At 38.1% G+C, this 21,344-nt stretch overlaps 1 protein-coding gene across 1 annotated transcript in view; it reads left to right on the top strand.

Annotated features, from left to right (window-relative positions):
- The window catches only part of LOC132822955 (peroxidasin-like), a 192,290-nt gene that overhangs the window by 115,677 nt on the left and 55,269 nt on the right, over positions 1-21,344 (top strand). The window contains exons 8-10 of the mRNA XM_060836399.1: positions 3,847-3,964; positions 8,734-8,903; positions 10,973-11,245. Coding sequence (XP_060692382.1) covers positions 3,847-3,964; positions 8,734-8,903; positions 10,973-11,245 — 561 coding nt within the window. The remainder of the gene's footprint in view (positions 1-3,846; positions 3,965-8,733; positions 8,904-10,972; positions 11,246-21,344) is intronic.

Raw genomic sequence — 21,344 nt, 5'->3', positions numbered from 1 at the left:
CTTTTTAGACAATGTTCTGTGCATTTACAACAACCCCATTGAGTACCTGACCCACCTATAAGTGCATCAGACCTTCACTGCACATATACCAGACCGCCCACCTCCTCCACCACCACGAACCCCCGCCCCCCCCCGCCACACCACCACCACACCCCACTCCCCACGATGTGTCCTGGGATCATATCCAAAGGAGTACCCTGGTTATACAGAATAAATTCACTGAAACAGACCTGCTCTGACTTGGTCCATTTTGCGCACACTTTCTCCATCAAAGGGTTACAACAATTAATTATTTCACTGGCTAGTGTTGCGCTGAACCCTGCATGTGTGAAGACTGTGCTGTCCCCAAATCCATCCCCTATTAATAATTAGAAATGGAGTATTCAATGGCAGGATGTCCAGTTTTTGAGAGATTCACCATTTTCATCATTGACAGACATATGGAACCATGTTCCCTAGTTCTAGACTCTTGAGCCAAAAATCCATCCTCTCGGTGCCTACAGCCATTTCTTGACCATGTGTGGAGTCAATCAAATCTTCTGAAGATTGGTATCTGTGATGCTGGGAGCCACTAGATGAGGTTGAAATGCATCATCACCTCAGCACTCCACTGTTTCAGTCTTATTTTTGCCCTGATGTTCTGGGCTTCCAATAACAGAGGATTTAGTTGTTGGAGAGCAGCATCCTCCTCCAATGAGTTTGTTTCATTGTCCACCAAAATGTCCAACTAAATGTGCAGGACTGTAGAGATAGATCCGAACCATTGATTGTGGGGTTGGTTATGCTATTTGGCATGCAAGTCGTCCTGTTTGTAGCTAAAGACCACAAGAGTTTCAGCAGGTTGTCATCTCCTGCCGAGGTCTGGCTGGTGCTACTCCTGGCATGTTGTTCTGTCCCTTCATTGAACCAGGGTGAGTCCCTGGCTTGATGGTAACTATAGACTGGGAGATATGCAGGGCTGAGAGTTTGCAGGTTGTCTAAGTCATGCAGTGTATGATTCTGCTGCTGCTCAGGGCCCACTACATCTAATGGATACCTAGGCATATAATGCTAGATGTGTTTGAAGTCTGGCCCTCTACCCCTGGTGCCTTGGTCAGCAGGTGGTGCTGTGGAATCTCTCTTAGTAATGAATATTGAAGCCACATACTCAGATCACATTCTCTACCCTTTCAACTCTCCATGCTGTGTTCACATGAAGTACTGATTCAGGCGATGTGGCATGTGGTAATCAGCAAGTTTCCTGGCCCATTTTTAGCTTGATGCCTTAAGACATCATAGGATCCAGTATCAATGTTGAGCACTATATTGACTATATATCAAAGAGCTACCACTTCAGCTTGGCTCCATCCTGTCAATGGGACCCAAAAAATGTATTTGTATTGTTGACTACCATGGGTGAAGTGCATAAAGATTGGAGTGTGGAGAATCTTGTGCCATTATTTAAGAAGTGGCTGCAGGAAAATGCCTGGGAACTACAGACCGGTGACATTTGTACTGGGTCAGTTGTTAGAGGGGATTCTGAGAGACAGGATCTATAGGCATTTAGAGAGGCTAAGATTTATTTGGAGTAGTCAGTATGGCTTTGTGTGTGGGAAATCATATCTCATGAATATGATTGAGTTTTTTTTGAAGGGGTGGCCAAGAACGTAGAGTAAAGCAAAGCAGTAGACTTTGTCTACACAGACTTTAGCAAGGTGTTTGACAAGGTACCACATGATAGGTTGTTCAGTAAAGTTAAATCTCTTGGGATTCATGGAGAGCTAGCCAGTTAGATACAAAATTGGCTTAATGGTAAAGATAGAGGATGGTGGAAGAGGGTTGTTTTTCAGAATGGAAGCCAGTGATCAACTGTGTGCCATAAAGATCGGTGCTAGGGCCACTGTTATTGGTCATTTATACAAATGGTTTGGATAAGAATTTAGGATGTATAGTTTGTACATCTACAGATAACACCAAGATTGGTGATGTAGTGGACAGTGAAGAGGGTTATCTGGGAATATAGTGAGATTTTAATCAAGTTGGCCAGTGGGATGAGGAATGGAGTTTAATTTAGATAAATACAAGGTGTTGTATTTTGGTTAACAAAACCGAGGTAGGAGTTACAGCCAATGGTAGCGCTTGGGCAGTGTTATAGAACAGAGGTCCAATGGTACAGGTTCATAGCTCCTTGAAAGTGAAGTCACAAGTAGACAGAGTGGTGAAGAAAGCTTTGGGTATGCTTGTTTTCATCAGTCAGAACAATGAATATATGAGATGGGAGGTCTTATTGCAGCAATATAAGATACTGATGAGGCCAAATTTAGAGTACTCCATGCAGCTCTGGTTGCCCTACTATCGAAAGGATATAATTAAACAAGAAAGATTTACTAGGATGCTACCTGGACTTGAAGGTTTTATGAATAAGGTAAGGTTGAATAGGCTGTTTCTGTTCTGTAGCTCTTTCCCAACTCTGGTCTCTGCTGGTGGTCTCAGAGACAAACTATTGAGTAATTGAGCCTTTCAAGTTGGGTAGAGTTTCTGTTTTAATTTTTACTTTGTGTTGAATTGAGCAATTTTTCTTTTATCCCTCCTCCCCCTACTTCTTTTTAATCTTTTTGTTTTTCTTCAGGATTGAATGATCACCCATCAACAATGCGTGACTGACTCATGTTCCTTCTCAATAATCAAGAAACCCAATCATCTTTATTTCAATTTCAAAAAAAGATTTGTTATTATACAAATATGATGTGAGCAAGAAATGAAGTTTAAAATAAGCTCAATCTAGTCCACATCATCAGTAATCTATCCTGAATGGAGATGTTAGGAAAACCTAATTGATCTCACCCTCGTCAGAATTTGTACAAAAATCTACTGTGTAATTTGTCGAGGAGAACTGTTTAACTGTAATTGCTTCTTTCCCTAACTTTTGTGGAGTACTTTGTGAACATGAAAAGTGAAAACCCCTTTTCTTTCCTTGTAATTAATACAATAAATATTATGCTTTTAAGATGTTCAACCTTATTAAAAAATTATAACATTGACAAAAGTTCAAAGTCATTATTTAAATACAATGTAGGTTTTCAATCATAATCTGATCATCCACATGCAGCTGATTATACTTAAAACAATTTCTAGTAACTCAAACTTCTGTCCTTACAGCTTTGAATTTTGATGTGTGTCCCTCCCATATCTGTGGTTAGGCAACTTGTGAAAACACAATGTTTTTCCTTTCAGTTCATTGAGCATAGTTAGGGAAGCCTATATAAAGATAGAGTAAGAGATGGGAACCAGCTACTGATCCCTACACAAGGAGTCAAACCCATGTCACTGTGTGGGGTTTTGAGGCATTGAGTCTAAGCGTTGGAGGGTTGATCCTGTAGGTTGTTTGATCCCTGGAGGGAGAACTGAAGGCCAGATTACAGAGCCTCGTCAACCAACCATCTGGACATCCAGATGGTAATTATAAAGGCATTCACAGCAATGTGATGTTCTCAATTCTGAAACAAGATGTCATCTGGATTGTGTTGAAATCCTGATTCAATACAACCTTCCGAGTCAAATGTAAGGTTGCTACCAACTGACCTCAGCTATTACGTACTCCAAGCTATCTAAACTGGTTTTGCACTCTTGTGTTAATTATTGGTTGAAGATGAAATTGAGGACTTTTGATTTATATTTATTAGGTAATAACAGTTATTTAGAAGAGAAGCTGGTCTTCATTTTCTTCATTTTAAGCTCCAGTCCAGTTACAGATCAGTGCTTGTCAGCAGCACAATGATAATTCCCAATGTTGAGCAATTACCTTTGTGGCTTTTCTTGATTTCAGGGAAGCAACTTGAACTGAACACAAATCCTCTTTTCTTGTAGAAAGACCTCGCATCACTTCTGAGCCACAAGATGTGGATGTTACTCTGGGAAACACCGTTTACTTCACTTGCCGGGCAGAGGGAAACCCTAAGCCCAATATCATCTGGCTGCACAATAAGTGAGTACTATGGATGATGCAATGAGAAACCAGAATTTTGAACTATGCCTAGGTGTTCATAATCAGAAATCAGCTTTAGCAAAGACTATAGAAGATGTAATAACTACACATGAGCACAATATATTCAATGTCAACTTGATGTATCATACTGCCCATTGTGGGGATTTCATATTGGCTTTAATTTGTATAATTGCTCTTTTGAAGTCATGAGTCCCTTTTCATTTATCATTTTAAATGATAATTAATTTCTAACAGCCTGCCAGAATAGCAAAAGTTAAGTCTCCTTTGGGTAACTCTTTCACTTTTCACAGTGGCTAATCATTGAAAACCACTCTAAATGACATGAGAAAGTAGGCAATAACTGAAATTTCACTTATAGATTGGAGACAATAGTGGAAAGGGGGGGGTGGGAAGGAGACTAGCTATCAATCAGCAAAATCAGGAGAACAACAGTCTGCTGTTTGGACCAAAAAAACCCTTTGAGGAGACCATGGTGACACCAAACAGCATTTAGAAGACTTAGCACAGATGGTTGAGGTATTGCAGAATAGGTAAGTTATGAAGATATTTCTAAAACTGGGGAAGAATAAAGTGAGTTGCAGTGATTTTGCATGATTGTTCTCAGGCTTAAGACTGTGCACCAATAATGATGGAGTGGAACACACAACAAGCTATTATCATAACACCAGAGAATGTAAGCAAGGATTTAAGGAAATATAGCAGACTGACCTTGCATCAGTGTGAGTGATTTTACAGATAAGTAGAAAGATAGTCTTGCTGATGGACAGCATGTGAGCTTTGAAGCACATTTCATGGTCAGTGAACAGAAGCGTGCGAGTAGGTGCTGTATGGTCTGCCTCAGAAAAGCAGACAGGAGGTAGCTCAGATCAGCTGGTTGTTTATAACATTTTGTATGAAGCCAAAGTGGTTTACTTAAATTTTAGAAACTTTAATTTGAAGGGTATTCTTGTTCACTCATCATTGCAGGTTGTGACAAAGATGCAAATATTCAAAGATGCCATAAAGATGTGAAATGATCTAAACGTTGTTCCGAAGGACTTAAGGGACTGATGTAATAGTTAATTTGTAATTGCTGTGTATTCCCAGCAAGTTTTCATTTAATTAAACCATTGATACTATATCAATGTGTTCCTGTTCTTTGGCATATGTATAGGTTTTGGCTAGACAAGGACATTATTACAGTGACATAGACTGTGAACAGGCTCAGGGATGCAGCCAGTCATGACTGGGGTTAGATAGATGGTTCTCTTGCAGTGGTGTGATATAATTGCTGAGATCTGCTTCAGCAGCCATTTTTGCTCGCCATTTAGTCTTGGTAACATGCACTGCTGGTAAAAGATCCCATGATATTTTATACCCACTGGATGGCCTCAGCACACACTTGTGAAAAAAGCAATTTCTATCCTTTTTTTTATCTTGTTACATTGTCCTGCTTTTTGGGATCATATTGAATTTTCCAAGGTGTTAGCTAGTATGCTTTCAATAGTCCATTTTCAATACCGCAGTGTTGAATTTATGGGTGGCTTTATTTTGTAAACATAACTGAGCTTTTCAAAATGTGGACTGTTTGGTAAAAGACACTGTTTGAACTTGAAGTTGAATATTGTAAAACATGGAAATATTGTGAAACAACTTAAGTCTTTACGTTTATATAAAAAATTGAAGGTGCAGAATAAAGGACATTGATAACTAGCCCTTTTGAAAGTATTTACTGTACTGCATGAATATTTATGATGAAGCTTGCTTCCTGCAATGTTGTTGAATAGTTCATATAGTTGGGTGATACTTCCATATGCTTACACTGCCCCACAACAAGGCAGAAGCAAATACATCAAAATAAGCAAATAGAATGATTTTAAACATTTTTCTGTCTTCTTTGAACACATGTAACATTTATTCATTTTTATAAAGAGTAATTATTTTATTTCTCTCCTTTCTTCCTCCCCTGGTTAAAATTCCTGATCATCTCTGGATAGATATTCCAACCATTTAATTAATATTCTCAATATGAACTACCTTTAAAAATCTTAAACACAAATAGGAAGGACAGGAAAAGATAAATTATTTTACAAACCCTGTCCCATCCTGGCATAATACAAATTTCTCATGCTATCAGTCCCTTTGCCCATCACCCCTGACTTGTCTGGTTATACCCAACCACCACCATTATCACTCACTTCTGCTGTCCATACCATGTCACAATCTCCTAGGAAGGGGAAGGTGAAGGGACAAGTTGGAAACCAATTTAGGAAAGAACTCTGGAAAATTGCCCTGAAGATGATAAAAGCAACTGCAGTGAATAACCAGTGCAGCTAGCAGTGGTCTGCTATAGATATTTTAATCAGCCTGTTCAGAAGTGTTATAATGCACCATTTTGAGGTGGGACTTGAAACCAAACCTTTGGCTCAGAGGTGGGGGCACTACCAATGCATTTCATGGGCCTTTAAGTAACAGCTCCCAAGATTAGGATTGAACTCTCAACAGACAAACTGAAATCTGTGGCATTGCAAAGCTAACATTTTGACCATTATTTCATCATCTCCAGGTAAATAAGGGTTTGTCCAGGAACTGAATGCAAGATCTCTCTCAAATCTTTATACAATTCCTCCTCAAGTGAGAATCAAACCCCTAGGTTAATGAGCCAACTGTGAGTTAACATTAGTTACTGTATACTTAACTTTCCCAGGAACATGTACGGCCATCATTTGGAATACAATAGAGTCCTGTTATCCTGTAACCCATTATCTGGAATTCTCATGCAATGGGCAATTGCTGAAGGTTGCTTTCCTCATTTTGCAAACTGATCATTTAGTCACTCTCTTTTTCCTTTTGATAATTGTCCACTATAACCTGTGTAGTGTAGGTAACTCATTTCAATTAATTCTCTATTAATTATTTATGACCTCAAAATAACACTTCACTTCTCCAAAGTAAAAGGTCTTGACTGGAAGTGGGTTTTGCAAATTAAGGGCAATAATTTCGTGAGATAGTGGCCCTGCTCTTTTTCAAGGGTTGAGATCCCCATCCTGTGAACAAATCAAACTGGACATTGAACTCTAGGTGCAGCTTGGTCAAATTCTGATGCATAAAAAGGATTGTGTTTCTTGTTTTATACTTGCTTCTCTCAGCAATAAAAGAAAAATTCCATTCTCTTGTTAGAGAGAGAGAGAGACAACTGGTGGTAGTTTAAACTGAGGACCACCATCCCTCAGGTGAGGGGAGAGGTTGAGGAAAAGAACCTTTCATCATAACCTCAGCTGGCGCAGGAATTGAACTCACTGTTGTTGTCACTCTGCACTGCAAACCAGCCATCTAGTCAAATGAGCTCACCAGCTCCCTCTCCCAGTAATACATACGAATAAACTAGGTTTTCAGGATAGATTAATTAGTAGCTTTGATCTTAGATCTCCACCATGCACTGTAAACACAGGTTTTTTTCCTACTCAGCTGCCCTTGACATATATAGTTTCTTGGTGTATGCTGGTTTGAAGTCAACCTAACCAAATGCAACATGCTGTAATTGTCTAGATTGAAATAAATTTGTCAGACATGGGTTCAATCCTCTTTATTTGCCAAGTCCTTCACACTGATTAGTGGTAAAGATAGTGAATGACCTGAAAACCAATTCCTCTGATCAGCCTCTATAATGGAACTCTGTTCATATATGTTTTCCATTAATATGAATGCAATAAGTTCTTTGCCAATTGCACAAGGTTCCAACTTTCCTTAGCCTCTCAAATGAGAAATTTTTAAAAACTCATTTGAAATCTAGGCAAAGAATACAGTCCAAACTTCCACCATTCTATAATTTTGTTACATCACCTCTGCAAAGTAATCAACAAAGTTTGTTGCCAGAAATCCTGTTGAGATTCTTTAGTGACCCTTTTCCTTTAAAGATCACGTGCTGTGAATTATCTAAGGTAATCCTCCAGCAATGTGTATGTAATCAGACTAATTTATTTATTTTAAGCATTGATACCACATACTGTATACTCATTAAGTATAGTTAAGACTAAGCTAGATAGGTTCTTGAGTATTAATGGGATCAAAGGTTATGGGGAGAAAGTGGGAGAATGGGGTTGAGAAGCTTATCAGGCATGATTAAGTGGTGGGGCAGACTTGATGGACTGAATGGTCTAATTTCTACTCCTATGTCTTAACGGCTTCTTTTCGGTCTGTGTGAACCATTTCAAATCCAACATGCTATCTAAATAAACCAAAGCATGGCTTAGAGTTCAGTCTCTACTGCTGTACACACCCAGAGATGAAATATTGTTAGTCCAGGTGTCCAATACATTTTAAGAAAATTACAATTACTTTAATACATTTTAATTCTATCCTCAGCCCTACTTTGTATTTGTTAACTATGTCTTTAACATTGAAGGTTGATGTAAATTTTATGTATCTGCAATGTATCTTGTTAATATATAATTCAACTAATGTTTATTACTTTTTTCCCAATTTACAAATTGTCACTTGTATGAAAGCTGGAGCATATTTAAATCCTTAATTGCAGTAGACATTATTCAAATATAATATATATGTGACTGCAAAGCAGTTAGCTGTCATTTAACATTGAATAACTTACAGAAATATCCATGGCTGGAACAATAAGGGGTGTTTATTCTTGACTTTATTTATAATTCTTTATTGTGTTCTTGTATGAACTAATTATTTTGGATATAGTTAGGAGTTTGTGCAAGATGTACACTATGTTGCTGCATCATTACCTATTTGTGTCCCCTCAGTAATGAAATAGATATGGAAGATGACAATCGTGTGAATCTATTGGAAGATGGTACACTAATGATTCAGGACATAAAAGAGTCAGATCAGGGTGCCTACCAGTGCATGGCTAAAAACGTCGCAGGAGAGGTCAAGACAAATGAAGTAATTCTCCGTTATTTTGGAACACCATGTAAGGAAGTGGAAACCTATTCAAGCATTTTATATTGCACTATATTTTACTGTCTGCTCTACATTTTCTGTCTGTTCTAGATCTGTAGAAATGATGACACAGAAGATTAACCAACACAATTGTGGAATGCTAGCTTTCAACCGGAGCTTACGAAAGCAGTTTTTCTCCACTTCTTAATTACATATTTTTCCTTTTGTTAAAAGCTCATCTGATTCCCTATCAAACAAGAACTTCGGTTGTAAAATAACCAATGTAGTATAACATGGCATACTCTAATAACCTTACTCTAATAACCTTTTTTTTAATTTTCCCATTTGTTCCAATTTATGAATTAAACTATCTTGCTTTTATTATATTTTAAGCATTAAATGCAGGACAAGTTTGCTTTTTTTTGGCAGAAGATTTAATGTGTGACTCTTTTTTTAACATTAAAAAAGATGAAGCTCATAAAATAATAATAAAGATGTCTGTTTATTTTAAGGTGAGGTTATTGATTTTTATTTTTGTTCCCTGGACTTTTTTTTAAAACATCTGTTATCATTGGAATCTTTGTTTGGCTCACTCTATGAAGAAATATGGATGCAAACTTAATCTTTGCAGTTAAATTTAATTAAGGAAAACATTATATTTTTGAAAGCTATCACAAAAACTTCTAATAAGTTCATAGACTACAGATTACAGTCAAGCGACCAGACAGTGAGAAAATATCTCTCCTAGTTTCTTAATATTAATGGTTTAAATTTTGATCTGACTGGCCTATCATGTAACTGACAGAACTTAATTTTAAAATCAAGTGTTCTGTATGATCGCATTATTAGGTGTTTGTCAGCTATTCTTCCATAATATTCCTCCTCAGAACTTTTTTGACCTCTAATCTTAAGTACCTGCATGTTTAATGTTAGTGAATCAAGTGTGGTATGTTACCAAAACACTCTGAATTTGTGCTGTGCGGTAGATAGTTACATAGCAGAATTTCAATCAAAGGTACATTTGTATGAAAAGAGGTGGTGGCTCAAAGCATTTCATTACAAAATGCATCGATAACTCTCATGTTGCATGTATCTACACCCCTCTGAAAGTTGCATTATTAAAATATTGGGCTGCAAAGTGGCTTTATCGTTCGCACTGCTGCCTCACAGCACCAGGGACCTGGGTTCGATTCCAGCCTCGGCCAACTGTCTGTGTGGAGCTTTTGCATTCCCCCTGTGTCTGTGTGGGTTTCCTCCGAGTGCTCCAGTTTCTTTCAAAAATTTAAAGGTCAGGTGAATTGGCCATGCTAAATTGCCCATAGTGTTCAGGAATGTGTAGGTTAGTTGCATTACTCAGGGGTAAATGTAGAGTAATAGGATAGGGGAATGGGTCTGGTAGGGTTCTCTTTGGAGGGTCAGTGTGGACTTGTTGGTCTAAATGGCCTGTTTCCACATTGTAGGGGATTCTATGATTCATAAGTATCCACATCTACCTGCATTAACTGTTAAGCCTAAAAGTGATGTTGTGTTGAGAGTTTTTGATTTGAAACTTTGCTAACATTTCTAACACATTGAACAATACTTTGGGATCAATCACTGTGTAAAAATGGAAAATCTCTTGACACTATAGATAGGCATCTGTGCTTTTTACAAAGCTTTCATTGTTGGAGAAATTGTGGCTTATTTATTGCTTGAAAAATTGGTACCCATTAAAGATAATATTTGCCTGTTTTCAGAAATATCAGAACTTACTGAACAGTAGAAAAAAGCAAGCTGTCTTTGTTTAAAAATTGGGACAATGTACACGGAGTTATTATTTCAATTCCCGGTATCTCCCATTTTCTTCCTTTATTCCACTTGTAACTAAATTATCCCACATCGACTGAACATGGACAAGCCAGCAATAGTACTTTCTCTTGAAGGCTCAGTGCATGATATGCAATGATTGCAGAGATTGAGCACAGTTCCATCAATTTAATGAATTGTCTGATGCAGGAAGTTGTTTTCACAATATAATGTTCTGGATGATTTGGATTTAACATTAATTGACAATTGAAGGTAGAATATTAAAATGTTCCCTACTTAACTTGTATTTTCCAGCAAAACCCTCTTTTGTGATTCAGCCTCAGAACACGGAGGTATTGGTAGGAGAAAGTGTCACACTTGAATGCGGAGTCTCGGGACATCCTCAACCTCGCATTATCTGGACTAAGGGTAACAACAACCCAATTCCTGATGACCTCAGGTACACCATCACTACTTCTGGTGGGCTCTTCATGCAGAATGTCACCTTCAAAGATCAGGGACAGTACAACTGTAATGCAAGCAACACTGAAGGGTCTATCCAGGCTGTGGCCCATATCATTGTACAAGGTACATGAAAAGCTATTATTTTGTTTCACTTATTATTAATATTACAAATAGAATGATTTTAATAAACAATAATGCTGAATATATATTTAATGAAGTAGTACTTCTCATGGAAGATATTTCAGAAGCTTCTACTAAAGCCCTTATGCTGTTAATTTATTACCCAATTAGACTTTACAAGATGGGTGCAGTTTTAAGTCCTATCTATATGTCCTAAGTAATTGTCAAACACTAATTTTAAAGGCCTCTTGAGATAAGGCTGTGTATGTTTGTAGTGATATCGGTGAATAAACATAACATGATCTTATGTTATTTTTTTGTGCACTTCGTAAATATTAACTCATTTAATTCGATCAATTAGCCCATATACCATGGACAACAGAAAACATAGGCATTAATTTAATTCTTCTTCAGGTTCAATGTTGTCTATCATCATGAAAAAAAGTTACTGAAATATCTGAGTCTTATTAACTGTATTTAATGGTAATAGATTTCAGTTCTAATTTAGATTTTGACAGAAGTGATTAAACACACTGCATGAAACAATTTTGTCTCAGGATATTGTATTTGTATTTGAACTTAGTTTAACATTTTTCGTTAAGTCAATTTAAATTAAAAATAGTTGATTCTGCTATGGTATTGTTAGTGAAATTCCTTTCGGTTTTGAAGATGCACTTCAAAATGTAGGTTTGCAAAGAAGTTTACACCCTTGACTCAAGTGGCAAGCTGAAATTTAAATAAACTGATGGATTGATACAGATGGCCCTCCAATATTTGACCTGTGTGTTGCAACTCAAAACTGAGTGGATGTGATTCAGTCCCATACCTGATGATTTGGATTTTTTAGACTCCTTCTCTTTCCAGGGCGTGTTTAGGTAGCAAGGAGTTGGAGTGGGACTGCACTAATCATCTATTCCCCCAAGTACAGGAAATCTGTTGTTTTCCTTCTGTTTAAGGGTGATATGACCACTTCTATATAATTCCTAAAATGACATTCGTTCATTGTTTTACTTTCCCAAAGCGTTATCTTATTTTTTCATGTGGCTGCTATGATAAAATCTGTAGTTTCAAAGCTTGTTTTTTTTTTAATCATATCCTAACTGAAATAGAAAATTGAACGTTCAGGTTTCCAGGGAAACTGAAACTGAGATTGGAAAGCAAAACTTCTAGGGAAATGGAAACTGGTTGAAACAGAATAAAAAGGATACAGATATCCAACCTCAGAAGAAGATGGAGGTTAGGTCCAGGAGCTCAAATTAGGCAAAAACACACTACAGCTGCTTCTGTTAGTTAAATCTACACTATATTGGTAGATCTACACTATTTCAATTGTGCATATATAGGGCATTTTTCTATAGACTGTGCCCGCAGAACTCAGACTGGCTGTGGGTCAGGTTAAATTCCTGGAAAAAGAGGAGCTAAGATTCTTTGGGAGAAAGACAGCATTTTCAAGGATTTCATGTCTGAGATTGATGTGCTGATTGGATTGCTGAGTAAGTTTGTAAGATCTGTATTAACTGTATCTTCATTTAATATGCGATATATTATATATAATTGACTGCAATGTTCCTGTTAATTCATTTTATTTTGGTCAGACATAGAAACAGCTTTAAAAAGTGAGAAATTGTCCTTTTGGCTTTCTTTGGTTATTTCATAAATTTGGGGGCAGGATCAGTTTGCTCAGTTGGCTGGATGGCTAATTGCGATGCAGAATGATGGCAACAGCATGGGTTCCATTCCTGCACAAGCTGAAGTTTCCATAAAGTACTCTGCTTCTCAACCCCTCCCCTCACCCGAGGCATGGTGACCATGATTGAGCAATCACCAAATTATTGTTCTGTAATGAAACAGCAGCCCTAGAGTCTGGTAACTATGGTGACTTTTTATCTTTACCTTTTTATAAATTCAGTTCTTTAGATTTATTGGCCTCCAAAAGCTGTTAACACTGGTAGCAGCCAAAATATTTTAGACTGATGGATTTTATTGAATTTCAAGGAAAGCATCTTTTTGAGGTAGCAAAGCACTCTAGGGCCACAAACCACCTGGGCCATTTCTGCATAATGTCTTACATATTATTGATCATTCAACTGCTCCTGAGTCCAGTCATTATAAATTCTTGTGACAACACATAATTGAATTGAGATTGGGATATATTTCTCGTGCATTTGATGTCTCAATGCCCCTTATCCATCTTAAGTTAAGAAGTAATAAATATGAAACCATTACTTCATCCTTGTTTTAGCAGTCTGCATTTTCCAATATGTATTCATCTCTCTTGGAATGCTACTTCCCTTTCACAGCCTTGAATGTCTTGCATATGAAACACATACTTAAAAACTGTAGCATGGAGGTCCACTGGATTGGAATAGTGGAGAGTGGACATTTACTTCACCTGATATCTCATCTATAGCAGGAAGAAGAAATAGCTTCTGATCAATTTTATTTTCTCAGCCACCCAATGTCTGGAGTGATCTATGCTGAGGCTTTTTGTCAATTCTTTCATGGGATGTGAATATCACTAGCAAGGCCAGTATTTGTTGTCAATCCTTAATTGCCTGTGATCCAAGTGGCTTGCTAAGCCCTTTTTAGACAGCAGTTGAGTGTCATCCAACAATCTTGAGTCACACAGAGGCCTGATTGGGTAACGATGACAGCTATCCTTCCCTGAAGGGCATCAATGAATTAGATGGTTTTACAACAGTTGATGGTTTCATGGCCATAATTACTGAGATTGCAGTTAAATTCCAGGTTTATTAAAGTTTAAGAATTAAGACCATGGTGGAATTTTTACCCATGTCTCCAAAGTTTATGGATTGCTAGTTCAGTGACAATGATTATTAATGACAATTAATACATTGTCACCATCTCCCTATCAATTAGGTTTTTCTAATGATCTGGCACCCTCCATCCCAAATCTGCCAGAGCAAAAACAGGATAACCAGGCTGGTATATCTGTTCTGAAGAAGGGTCACTGGAACCGAACTTTTAACTCTGCTTTCTCTCCACAGGTATTACAAGCCCTGCTGAATTTTTTCCAACAACTTCTTCTGTTTTTGTTTCTGATTTCCAGCATCTACAGTTCTTCAGCTTTTTTTTGGCATATCAGTTGTTTGTAGTATGAAGTATTACAGAGGGTTTAAATCTGCAGCGTACAGTATTATTCACTATGTTTGTGCTATCAATTTTCAAGGCTATTAAATTTTCCTCATTTGGTTTCTTAGAATTTTATAATAAAAAGACCCCGATCATATATAAAGCAGCAGAAAGTTCCATAACTGGGTGAAATTATGCATTATCAAGCCTTGGAACCCTTTCACCCACAGTGTGATGGTGTGTGTGACTTTTCAGTGAGGCACAGTTTAGTGTGCAACTGAATACAAATGTTGGAAATTTCACTTTCCATTTAAATTCCATTTCAGCTAACATAGTAAGCATTTTGTGCAATAGTCCTTATTGTTGATGTAGTAGCAGCGCATACTTATGAGGTTTGTAATCTAAACAGTGCATGACTGCTTAACATTTATATGAAATTCTTTTCTCTGTTATTTATTGGATAATAACTTATGATTTTGAAAATGTCAAGTGAATGTGTTAATATGCTGGTATCATGCAGAATAATTTCAGGGAAACAAAATCCTGATGTAGTCATGAGGCACAGTTTATTTTTCCCAAAGACAAAGGTTTATCTTGTGACATCACTTTGAATGTCACTGTCCTGCCATTTGGCTGTGATGATAATGGTAAACAACAAAGAAGATGCTGGATTTTACTTGGTTCCCTGCTTCCTCAAGCTAGAAATTCAATGGCTAAAACACCCTCCATTCTAACAGCTACCCCGTGATAACGTGATGTTGGGTGGTGTTTTAATTGCCTTAAGATGAAACTATTCCCCCACCCCCACCTTCCCCGTCACAGAATAGGAACCATCTTGGAGAGCTGCTGGCAAATCAAATATCCAACACCTCTTTAGTTGCAGCAGTGCTACTGGGAGCAATGGCCACTGTTGGACTGCAGGTAGTCTCCCTTGCCCCAGTAAGAATTTAAACAGCTTGGGGTAGGGGGCAAGAAGGTCTCTCACTGGTTTTACATGGTCCCCTGCCTACAAACCTTTTGAGGGGGAAGAGCATTACATCCAATTTAGGAACAACTTCATTATTGTGTGTGACTAAATGCATGCCAGAGCCTCAAGGAGAAGCTGGTAATGACTCCCGACCCTGAGGAGAAGCCTGGCATGGACCCCTAGCCTTGAGGAGAAGCCAGGCATGGTCTGGAAGTGAGGTCTTGGTGCAGACCAGTGGCAAGGCCCTGTGTGGACTCGGTCATGCCCAGCGAAGATTAGAGGCCAGTGTCGACTCGTCTTTTCTACTTGGAAGGACTGTAATGCTGAACGTTTTAATATTTCTTTATTTTTCTAATGTATTCCTAAGAATCTGCACCTTAGGTACCTTTGTACCTAAGATGGCACCTTAGCAGTGACTATGAAAACTTTTCACTGTATTCATGTGAGTACAGGTGACTATAAACCCAATTCTACTTTCAAAATTATTTCCTACAACTAGTTTTTCGATATGTGTTCAAATTTGTTTCATCCAATGGATTTTCTAATTTCAAGGTGAGTTTTTAATGCCTTTTGTGATGCATTGATGGCCATCTTCCAACATTCCAAAGACCCTGGAACAGTCCCCATGGATTAGAGAGTAACTAATGTAACTCCTTACTTAAAAGGGAGGTAGAGAGAAAACAAGGATATATTGACCCATTAGCCTGATGTCAGTAGTGAGGAAAATGCCAGAGTCCTTTCTAAAAGATTCAATAACAGACCAATCGAAAACAGTGGCAGGATCAGACCGAGTCAACTTGGATTTACAAAAGGGAAATCATGCTTGACAAAATCTACTGGAATTCTTCGAGAATCTTTTATGGACTAGACCAAAGCCTTTTAATATATGTTAAGAGGACAGTATATACCTTGACTTTTTCTTATGAATGGCAAGTGTAAGATGTTTTGTTCCAGATGTAACTCAATTGGTCAAACTACCAGGCTTGGAACAAAACACACTTTTTATTCATACACTATAATAAAAATACAGACAAAATAAAAGTATCAACTTAATGGTAACTACCGAAATACTTAACAAAATAATACCACTACTAATTGACTTCCAATATAGTAACATCCTATAAATATACCTTTGGCAATGGCAAATTCAGTAAAATCAATTGTTCCACATGCAGTTGCAGCAACAGAGAGAGAACCCCATCTTTTAGCTGTAACAGAGAGGAATAAGAGCTTTCACATCCAGCTTTAAGACCCAGCAACTGCTGAAAACAAAAACTAAAACTTCTGGCTGTGTGGGAGCTTGACCCCACCCATTCAGCCTACTTCTGCTGTTTCAGCTTTTTTTAAAACCCAAGGCCTTAAAAGGTATTTATTTTATTGGCTTTGGAGCAGACTGCTCTTCACCCCTCTCAAACATTCTTCGCTTAAAAAAAAAAGTCAGGACAATATACACATCACAGATGTAACTAGTAGAGCGATGAAAGAGAAACTGGTCGATGAGGTTTATTTAGACTTTCAGAGGGCTTTCAATAAAGTTCCATATAAGAGATTAGAGTGTAAAGAGATTGAAGGTAGTGTGTTGAGATGGATAGAAAATTGTTTGGCTGATAGGAAGCAAAATGTAAGAATAACCGGTCTCTTTCTGAATAGCAGGCAGTGACTAGTGGGGTACCACAGAGACAAGTTCTAAGAGTCCAGCTATTCACAATAAATTGTTAATGATTTAGGTGAGGGAAATATATGTAGTGTATTCAAATCATTAGATGACACAAAACTGGATGGGAGGATGATCTGTGAGAAAGATGCAGAGATTAGATTACTTACAGTGTGGAAACAGGCCCTTCGGCCCAACGAGTCCACACTGACCCGCCGAAGCACAACCCTCTCATACCCCTACATTTACCCCTTATCTAACACTACAGGCAATTTAGCATGGCAATTCATCTGACCCGCACATCTTTGGATTGTGGGAGGAACCGGAGCACCCGGAGGAAACCCACGCAGACACGGGGAGAACGTGCAAACTCCACACAGTCAGTCGCCTGAGTCGGGAATTGAACCCGGGTCTCAGGTGCTGTGAGACAGCAGTGCTAACCACTGTGCCACCGTGCCGCCCATTTCAGTGCTTCAGTGTGATTTGGATCAGCTGAATGAGTGAACAATTGCATGACCGATGCAGTATAATGCGGATAAATGTGAGGGTATCCATTTTGGGAGCAAAAGCAGGAAAAAAGATTATTATCTGAATGGTTATAAATTGAGAGTGGAAAATGTGGAGCGAGACTTGGGTATCCTTATACACAAGCCAGTGAAAGTAAGCATGCATTTGCAGCAAGCAGTAAAGAAGGTATGAGAGATTCGGATTACAGGAGCTGGAATGTCTTGCTGCAATTATACAGGGCCTTGGTATATCATATGCAGTTCTGATTTCCTTTTTCTGAGGATGAGATAGAGGGAGTGAAGCAAAGGTTTTCCTGACTGATTCCTGAGTCGATGGCACCAACATGTAAGGAGAGGTTGAATTGGTTAGGATTATAGAATATATACTTGATGAGGCTCATAAGAATGAAGAGGGAATCTATAAAAACCTGTAAAATTCTAACGGAATGAGAAGGGGTAATTGCAGAAAGGATATTCTTAATGACCAAGGAATCCATAAACAGGGATCACAGTCCAAAGATAGGATAAACCACTTCAGGCTGAGATGAGGAGTTTCTTCATCTAAAGAGTGAACCGATGGAATTTTGCTACCACGGAAACAGTTGAAGCTAAAACATATGATTTCAAGAAGGAGCTGGATGTAGCACTTGGGGTTAAAGGAATCAAAGGATATTGAGGCCAGGAGCAGGAACTGGCTATTAAATTGGATGATCAACTATGATGACAATGAATGGCAGCGCAGACTCAAAAGCCCGAATGGCCTGCTCCTTTTCTCTATGCTCCATTATGTGTAAACAAAAAGCAATGTGCCTCAATGGTTTGCTGTTTGCAGTATTGGAGCTGGTGATGCGTATTGTTGGTCTGAACTGCTCTTCCATTGTTTTATACAACTTGTTCTTTATGTGAACACAACTGATTGAAATCTCTGGCAAAATGTCAGGTCATGTTGTGGAGATGCTGGTGTTCGACTGGGGTGGACAAAGTCAGAAGTCACACGATGCCAGGTTGTAGTCCAACAGGTTTATTTGAAATCACGGCTTTCAAAGCACTGCGCCATCGTCAGGTGAAGTAATTTTAAATAAACTGGTTGGACCATAACCTGGTATCATGGTGACTTCTGAAAATCAAGTGTGAGTGGAGTTTGCACCCATTAAATTTCAAAAAAATTCACATGTACCTAAATGAAATCAATTTTTCATTAAAATGTTGTGTCTGACTTTCTTCAGCAATTTACACCACTTCGGAGATTTGTCTACTAAAACCATCTCATTTACTTTGCGCAAGACCAACTTATGCAAGTTTTCAACAAGTAATGTGCTGCTGTATTTCTGTAAGTTTATGTCTAAACTTTGAGGCACAGCATGGGCCAAATTAGTTGATACTGATGTAACTCAGATCTTGGAGTTAATGCCATTTTTAAAAAAAACGTTTTGTGAGTATTAACCAGAATACTGTACCTCAATATATCTGAAATTTGTTTTACGCAATCTCACACCTCCAATAGCCCTTCTTTCTTTGACATATTCAATGCACTGAGCAACGGGAATGGTTTCCCCAATTGCCATCAAGCTACTCAGCATAACAATGGAAGAGGAGTCGCAGAAGTCAGAGACTCTGGAAATGAGGAACAGAACACAGCTGCCCAATCCATTTCCATTTTTGGCAGCATAAGCAAATAAGCTCCGCAGGAAATTTCGGCATGAGCTCAATAAATGCAAAAACTGACGTAACTTTCAGCATAACTTTTCCACAAGTGTGATCCAGGAAATTCTGACTCCTCGTTATTCAGTTCCTGTGATTGTGGTCGTAAATGTTCTGGATGGGAGAAAATCTTTGATGTGTCTTGCCCATCTGTCCATACACCATATTATGTGAGCATATTTATAATATTCTGAAATTCCATGTGCTGATATGAACATTAAATTGAATACTCTGGTGTGTTAACCTGTGTAATTGTTTCCTGTGATTTGTATTTAATTCACATGCCTTGTGTTTAAAATTTACATGTGGCAGGAAATATTAATTGTATTTAAAATTATGAAACTTCAGACAAATTAAGCAATAAGAGTGTCCTGCCTCCATCTTCTCTGTTCAAAGGAGAACAGACTCAAGCTGGTCGATCATTCCTCAATTACTTAAGTTACAGGATGTGGCAGGTAGTTTTTCTTTGTGCAGTTCCTAATAATTGACTTTCCTTTCTAAAACAGGCAAGACAACTATATTCACTTTTCAGACGTCTCACCAGAGTTAAAACAGTTTGAGTTGACCTCTGTTGATCTACATGTTATACTCCTTGCTAAAACAACCTGCAGTAATGTGTTAAGCCTATATCCGGGTTTAGTTCAGTTAAAGGGATAGAAGATGAACAATCATAATAGAAAGCCTGGTGCTGTACTGTATCACTCCACATCTACTTTATCACAGTAAATTGGAGGGACCCTGTTTGGGGATCTTAGGCACCCTAAGAACAGAAAGCTGGGACCCAGGAGTTGGGAGTGAGTAATGGTCCAGTAGAGCAGACCACTTAGACCCCTAAACTAGCACTGACCCACATACTTGGAAGGGAGAATGAAAAAGATTATATCCAGAACTGAACAAATTTACACCCCGTCTGCTGAAGATTAGATAATTCAAAATTAAGCAGGTGTAAAGTGAGAAGAATAATTGTGGAGACAAGTTGAATTTTATATAATCCTTTGCAATAAGAGAATTATGTGGTGAAAAACTTAACATTCAGATTAAAATATCATGAAAAAAGACTGCAGAATAAAGCAATAAATACTCTGGCTTGGGTTAACTATGCAATGAACAGAAATTTCTCCAGATGTAGCAAGAGACCTTCATGGAAAAATGATCTGGCGCATTCTCATGAAGTGTATACAGTACGTGACCCTGGATTACTTACTGCTTTTAGATTTGGAGTAACCATTTAAGATGCAGGAGAATTTTGACACTCGTTTATGATGTTTCCATGATCTGTATCCTGTTTCCTTGCTTGGGAGTTTCTGAATATTGCTCAGGGCAAATTTCAGTGCCTGTAAATTGAGCAAATATTCTGCCTGGCAAAGACTCAAGTGAGAATTATTTTGGTTACATAAACAGTTAGAATTGGAATGTAGCAGCATGTAAAATTAACAATCTTACTATATTTTCAGCTGGTGAAAGGAAGCTCTAATCAAACAAGGTAGAAACTTTATCACAAACGTGAAAGTAATATTCATGTTATTTTCAGCATTTACACCAGGTCTGAATTTGGTCATTTCTACAAATTCTGTTTGCAGGATTGCTGGGACATTTTTGAGTGCAGAAAGGAAATTTCAAGGTGACAGAGAAAGTAAGAATAGTTGCTGCCTCTGTTCCGCCTTTGCACATTTACTTAACTGAAAGGTTTTGCCACATGATTGTGATGTTGCTGAATTTTCAGTTTTTTAAAAGAAAATGGTGGGTCAGTTTCTTTTCTACTGGAATCATGGAATCTGTATGTTTTTGGAGAGAATGGAGGAAACAACAGATTATGTTGAGCCAAAGAGTTTGGGAACAGCTCACCTGTGGTCTTCCCACAGATTGACATGAATTTGTTCAAGTAACTCCATCTGCGTGTACTGTCACTCACAGTGGAAACAGTGACTGAATTGTACTACTTGCTCTAATCTGACCGCCAGCCACATTCCAAGATAAGCACGTTACTTCAAGTTAATCTTTACACCTGAGATTTATTACAAGCATACTGCATTGCTAGTTGGCTTAGAGAATATTTTGTAGTGACTTGGTGGGGGGCGGGGAAGAAAAGACAATCTATCTTGCATTCTTTCATGGAACATAAACTACCTCCCAAAAATAGGGATTAGCTGAGAGTCTATCTCATCATTTGCCCCAGATTCC

This window comes from Hemiscyllium ocellatum, chromosome 15, assembly GCF_020745735.1.
Source record: "Hemiscyllium ocellatum isolate sHemOce1 chromosome 15, sHemOce1.pat.X.cur, whole genome shotgun sequence".
Taxonomy (NCBI): Eukaryota; Metazoa; Chordata; class Chondrichthyes; order Orectolobiformes; family Hemiscylliidae; genus Hemiscyllium; species Hemiscyllium ocellatum.
The sequence above is the reverse complement of the archived record's forward strand: the minus strand, read 5'-3'. Positions and strand labels throughout refer to the sequence as shown.